Consider the following 7,214-nt stretch of genomic DNA (forward strand, 5'->3'; position numbering starts at 1 on the left):
CCACCGTGAGCGCGTTCAGTTACGTATTGCTATTTGTGTGTATATCAAATTAAATTAAACGAATCCGCGCTATTTGACGTGCATTACAAATCAATTACCTCGTCCACGAGTATCTTCATCGAGTTCTGCGGGTCCTTCTGTGCTAATTTTCATGCCGGATTGCAAAATTTTTAGTCCCCATTCGATTTCTTATTTGGTTTCATAATCTTATTCATCGTTACTGAAAGAGCGCTCCGTAGTAGTGACCGTTGAAACTGGTACACACATTAAATATTCTGCCAGTTTTTCAAATTTGCATACCCAATATTTGCTTTACAAATATATATGACAGTGGATTTTTAAATTTTCTTTCTATCAAACTATTTGCAACATACTTAAATTAATTCAGTCTATCAAACATTGGTTGGTTTAAGATCAGAAAAATATGAACAAATTTTCAATACATCTTCTTCAAAGATTGTAATTAATGTTTCAAATGATTGAAATAAAGCACTTAATTTGATTATTTCCAGAGATTTTTCATTAAAACGTAATAGTATTTGTTTTATCATTGTATCAACAAATGTTTTAGCTTCTTTAAGACTTATTTTATTTTCATTTTCAACTATTTGTCGTGAACTACTTACATATTTTTTTAATGTATTTATACATGTATGAATTGAATTATTCTCGTCATTTGATGAACATTGATCCGAGTTATTTTTAAGATGACCAATCAAAGAGGAAATTAAAACTGGTATTGATGATAGCTGTAAATTTTCTTTTTGTAAGACTTTGCTTAAGTTATTGACTACACCTAAAGCCTAAGACTGGGTGATTTCTAGCAGAATACCTCCTGCTAGTGATGCAAGATCTGCTCCATTAGTGTGTATATGCTCACATGCCAAAATAATTGATCTATAACACTCTTTGACTGCATAAATTGATCGATGATCACTTAACCAACGTAAATATTGATACAATAACTATGGTAGCAAGCAATCCAATTCCGTATTTATTGTTCTTTGTGTAAACATAAATTGTAGCAATTCCAACTATGAAAAACTGAACGTCACACGATACGTACCAGCTTACTATCATCATGCTATCAGTAAATTAGACAATGCTATGAACCAAATAACAAATTTCTTTAATATATAAAATATAATAGTATGTATGTATGTATAATAAATATAATATGTACATACACACAATAATTTTTCACCTCTCTTTAATTTAAATTAATTTTTTCCCCTTGATTATTCGAACACTTAATAAATCGAAAACCTTTATGAATAAAATTTTTAACTTGGTCTCCTGAATTTCGAAAATGCTTTTATTAAGCAGGTTTATAAATTATTGCATTATATAGGAATTATGATATAATTTTATCATACTAAAATTAATTATAATATTATATTTAATTATATAATGCAAGCATTTTTAAACTATATATGATGGTTGTCTTTATTTCGGTTATTTGTGAACTATGGATTCCGAAAACATAATTAATTGTTAGTAAATTCACCGAAGAAATCATCATAATTATTGTTTTACGGAAATCAAAATATTACGTCTTCTACCGCTAAAACAAAAATATTTTTTTTTACTAAATATATTATCAAATTACATGGTTACATAATACGCCATGTGATAAGGATACATATCTCCACTGACAGTACACATTATTGAATCCACTTGAACGATAGCTTTGAATTTTTCCGGCGAAAACACTGTTCAATTTGTTTTGCAACGACATCTGTAGATCTGACGCTTGAATTCAAACTATTTCGTTTAATTTGATCTGAAGTATCGACCCACTGAAAAAATACCAAGTCATCCTATCTAAACATTCTTTCGTCAGAATAAAATAATGTTTCCAATTTTTCATTTTATTCATCGTTTTTTTTTTTTTTTAGTTTATATTTGAAACATATATCCGTATTTTTTGTTTTTTAGTATTTTAACTACTATAGTTCTTTCTAATACTTATCTTATCAATAAATAAAGGTAATGCTAAAATGACAATCAATCATTAAAATGTACTTGAAAGTTGAAATACTGTTTTCCATGCGTGGTTGTTATTAGCGTCGTTAAAGTTTTCTATTCCGTTGTTGAAACTGTAATTTTTCCCCAATGACGGAATTAAATGTATTTCGGTCAAACAGTACTGTCCCTTAACTGGATAATGCACGTCTACACATTCGTCATAAATCCCCATATGATACTTATTGCCTGATAGTATACCAGTTGGATATCGATTCTAAGACTATGTCACTGAAAAATAATTTTTATTTATATTATTATATAAGCAGTTCATATACTAAAATTACTTCTTTTTGTTATTGATAAATGACAATATGAAAATACGCAATGATATTATATCAGAACAGTGGACGTATTGCGTTAATGCATCTATGACGTAAATAAAGTATTTGTTATTTCTTTTCATTATTATTAATTGAACATACTTAGTTATTAATTATTATACCAATTACCGATCAATAAATAATTTTTCTTAACATAACTGTTAAAAATAGGTTTAAAAAAAAAAATCAACATAATTGGTAATCACATATTTATAACTTAAAATAACATCTAGAAAAAAATATGAACGTGTGAATTCAATAATTGCTATATAAAAATGTATAAAGAAATTTGTATTATATTTTCATGATTTTGAATCGTAAATAAAAATATGTCGTCTAGTGTTTACCCTTCACAATTCAAAAACTTAGCTACTCCACTGTTAGAAGATGTCTATATTTTTATTAGTACCAATGTATAGGTACTATATAAATATAAATATACACTATGTGCACATTTGTTGTACGCGTATACGGTAACATACAAATTCGTGTGTCGAATGTCGCTTTTTGATATGTACGAACTATTTGTGTTCCAGTATTCATTATTTTTTCTATTAATAGGTAATGAGGATTCATAGATATTCATAAAAATATTAGGAAAGTACGTAAAAAAAATTCTTATCTAAAAGTCATACATTATTTTTATATTAATTAACATGAATTATTCAAAAATAATATACAAATTAAAATAATAATATCCCAAGATTAATTTTACAGTGTATTTTTTTATATGATAATTATGCCAATTTTATAATTTTTATCTAAATTAATATCATAGAATATTATTGTTTTAAATAAAGTGAAAATATATATTCATACATTTATATTTGTAATTTTTTGTATGATAATAAAAGTTTCAATACTTCATAATATTCTATTTTACAGCATTGTATTATATAACAATATTAAATAATTATATTATAATATTAAACTACATAGGTTTTTATACCAACTATTAAAATACTCATATTTTCTTTGTTATTTTTTTCGATGAAAGAGTAGGTATAATGATTCCTAACCTTAGCTCTATATTAAATTTAGTCTTATAGTTTGCCTATGTCTAATTATTGAGAATAAAACCTGCATTTTAATAAAAAAAAATTTAATCAGTCATAAAGATTGAATATTTTATATAAAGTTCCTTAAACTTTGTTATTACTTATTACCTATATCTATTTAAAAATGTTAAAAATACATACATTTTAAGATTTATTTAAAGTTTTAAATTTCGACTAAATTAATCAACTGTGAAAATTTTTAAAAATCTGTCATAATATAGTAGTTAAAAAGTACAAAATGTTTGATTATTATAGCCAAGGTTTGAAAATACTATTCAATGTTTTTCATAAGTAGTTCATGACTTTAATTTATGAAAATAAAATAAAATTGAAAAAAAACACAATATTTTACATTGAAATTTTGTTTTAAAATTTAGATGATAATAGATATTTGAATAGAAAATAACGATTTTCGTTATTTTATTGTAATTAAAAAATATTATTTATTGTTATTTTAAACACTCCTATGTATTTCAGAGGTTGCACCTAACCAACTACGTAAATATTAATAAAATTACACTGAAACCATAAATGTGTCAAATATTATGATCCTTTATCACCAATTAACCATTTTCGATAATAATATAATATAAAAAAATTTGTGGTGACTACGGATTAGCGGTAGCCGATAGCGCCCTCCTACAGCTAACGTCAATCCGTCATCAGCAGCAATAGTAAACCAGGTAACATAAATGTATTATTTTGTATTTTAAAACAAAAAAAGATTTTCCAATTGAAATATTTTAGGCAAAAATTAATTCAATCCACTGTATTAATATCACAGTAAAATAAATTATTTTATTACAAGTATTTATCATAATATACTAAACTTAATATACAAACAATCTTAGGTATTTTAATTTTCAAAAAAAATATTAAAATAATATTTGGAAATTAATTTTTTTTAAACATTTGTCATACTCGATCGTTTTTGTGTTATATACTTAGATTTAATCATATTTTGAAAGCATAAAAGTATATAAACATTTTTAATGCTGTAATAGCTCCTGATGATGGCTATTCCTCAGTCATCAGTAGGTATTACAATACTGCCTTAATAGTTTAATACTGTGAATTGTCTGATTTAGTGTTAACTTACTCCTAACTGCCCAATTCGTGTAATTTCGTAAATGTTGAACGTACATATCCACTTGTCACTGGCAAGCGGCATTGCCCACATGTTGTATAGTAAAATTAGCTAACGCACAGTAAAACAAATCGGAGACCCATGAGTCGGAGAAAACATCATTGTGTTGCCGTAGTGCGTCATTTCGGTCATCATAAAAAATTTCACTGGAGCCGTTATATGCCGAGAATTGTTGTGGTCGTTGTAGAAGCAAAAGACTATCATCGTTCCGTCGTACCTATTTGATTATCGGATTCAATAGATCCCAGTGCCAAAAATATTACCACCAACGTCGACCATCGCAACGGCGAGTGCAAAACCATACTGAATATTTTGTATCTCTTGAATTTTATGTATTAATTGTTTAAAAAAATACATAAACTATACTTATGAACAGTGAAAAAGAAATTAAAAACATATTTAGGTTTGCGTGAAACGCGTATGTAATGAAATTATATTTTATCATGCATATTTATTTAAATGATTACGCCCTTTGAATCTTGAATGGAATAATAAATACATTAATTTAATTAAATTCTTCAGTTTCTGTCAACAAACAATTTTTACGAAGTACCTACATCGATAAAAGGTCTACATTTGAATAATTTATCATAATTTACATGATAACGTGGACATAAATTTTGATTATCATTTAGGTAAAAACTATTTTTGTACTTTTTCAAAACGATTGCACGACATAGCGTTTGCAATTATATCAAATCTTGCTGATGACACCAACTAAACACTATGACTGACTTCATGTCTCAAAAATACCTCGGAGTCGTCATAAGCTGCAACTCACAAAAAAAAAAAAAATCTATTTTACATTCAAACCATACAATGATGTAACCAACACGATATTAATTTCTCGTTACATATTTATTATCACAAATCAAGAGTTTATTAAAGCAAGCGAAAATGGAACATTTTTTTTTTTTTTTTTATTAAGAAAAACAAAAACCCTCGGCAGCAAGGCCATTGGGATATAATATATTATAATAATGTTGTTACATGTTATATGTTAGAGAACAAAAAAAAACAAAAAAAAAAAAAAAAGACAAAGAATAAAAAAAAAATTATTTAGTGTATAGGTATGGTTATTAGATGAGTTTGAGCAAACCAGACTGTTGAAGGAAGGCTATTATATTGGAGACTGGTAGGTTAGGTCCGAGGCTTTCAAATATGTCTTCCGGAAGATGGTTGAGTTCCTTTGCATCGCGGTAGATGTTGCACTCGGTCATGATGTGTTTAATCGATAAATTTACACCACAGGATGGGCATATAGGGGGTTCCTCACGAGACATTAGGTACCCGTGGGTGAGTTTGGTGTGACCTATTCGGAGTCTGTTAATACTGGTTTCTATTTTGCGATTTGAGTGATTGTTTGGCCAATGTAGGGTTGATCGCTTTATTTCATTGAGTTTCGTTCTTTGTGTGGACCAGAGGTTTTGCCAGGATTTTGCTGATATGAGTTTTATTGTGCGTATAGCATCGTGGGCAGAAATGTTTGCGATAATGCTGTTGGGGGTATTTACTGCTGTTTTTTTCGCGAGCGTGTCAGCTTTTTCGTTTCCTTCTATTGATGAGTGTCCTGGAATCCACATTATTTTTACTACATTTCCTTTGGCTTGGTGGGCAGATATAGCGAGCTGAATCTTCTTTGATATGTCATTAGGTTTGAGAGTGTTGGCAATACTTATTATAGAGCTTAGGGAGTCGCTTAGGATGACAAAGTTATTGTTTTGTTTATCAAGTGAATATTCGAGGGCTTTAAGAATAGCAATTGCTTCAGCGGTGTATATGGAGCATTCTACTGAAAGTTTATATGTTATTTCTTCTACGTCATTATATATGATAGCGATTCCCACGTTGCTTTCGGTTTTGGATGCGTCAGTGTAGATTTTTATAAAATTGGAATACTGATCTAAAATGTTTTTGAATTCTTGAATGTAAATGTGTGAAAAGCCATTTCATCCAGTATCTTAAAATCTGAAGTGACTACATTGGTCGTTTAATGGTTCTGAATTATTAAATCAGCGCTAGAGACGTTGATATTCGTTATAATATTATCGATATTGAGAGTATTTTCGACGATGCAACGTTTATTTCGTAGTCGCTAGTCTTTACAAAGTCAGTTGTTTATAAGTTTACCTTTATTAATGGCAGTTATTGATAAAATATAAGAGATTAACATGACTCCATCAGTAATTGACGTAATCAACGCTGTATAGGTATATGCGACTACTATGAATTATTATTTAACAATTTTATCAACGCAGAGTTAAAAAAAGTTAGAAATAAATTAATATAAAGTGGTGGCCCTGAAAAGGGCCGTTTTATTGACAAGCGGATCGCGGGATTTGTTGCTGCTTCGTTCCGGTTACGTATTGCTATGCCAAGTCCGACAAGAGCGCAAGCAAGGGAAAGAATCGTACGCCATCTACATCTGGAACCTTTGAAACAAATTGCACCCCGACACCGGCGGCGTCTCTCGAGCCGCAGGCATCATGAACAGTTTCGTCAACGATCCTGTTGCGAGCTTGTCCAATCGTCGGCCCACTACAACAACGGTCGACCATCACCAGCCGGAAATCGAACCGCCGTCCTCTTGCCCGGTGAATTGGCTAAACACACTGCCGTCAGCAGGGAACAAGGCCGTCACTAAATACCAGTTCCAAACGG

General features: G+C 29.3%; 1 protein-coding gene across 1 annotated transcript; it reads right to left on the reverse strand.

The window, feature by feature from the left end:
• Window positions 1–5,632: 5,632 nt before the first annotated feature.
• On the reverse strand, window positions 5,633–6,456 carry LOC112591276 (the record flags this gene model as incomplete). Its single annotated transcript, XM_025335037.1, has 1 exon — window positions 5,633–6,456. A coding segment is annotated over one exon (824 nt), but the record flags the coding sequence as incomplete, so codon positions are not given.
• Window positions 6,457–7,214: the final 758 nt, after the last annotated feature.

Source organism: Melanaphis sacchari, unplaced genomic scaffold (genome assembly GCF_002803265.2).
Source record: "Melanaphis sacchari strain LSU unplaced genomic scaffold, SCAv2.0 Contig1301_pilon_pilon, whole genome shotgun sequence".
Classification (NCBI taxonomy): domain Eukaryota; kingdom Metazoa; phylum Arthropoda; class Insecta; order Hemiptera; family Aphididae; genus Melanaphis; species Melanaphis sacchari.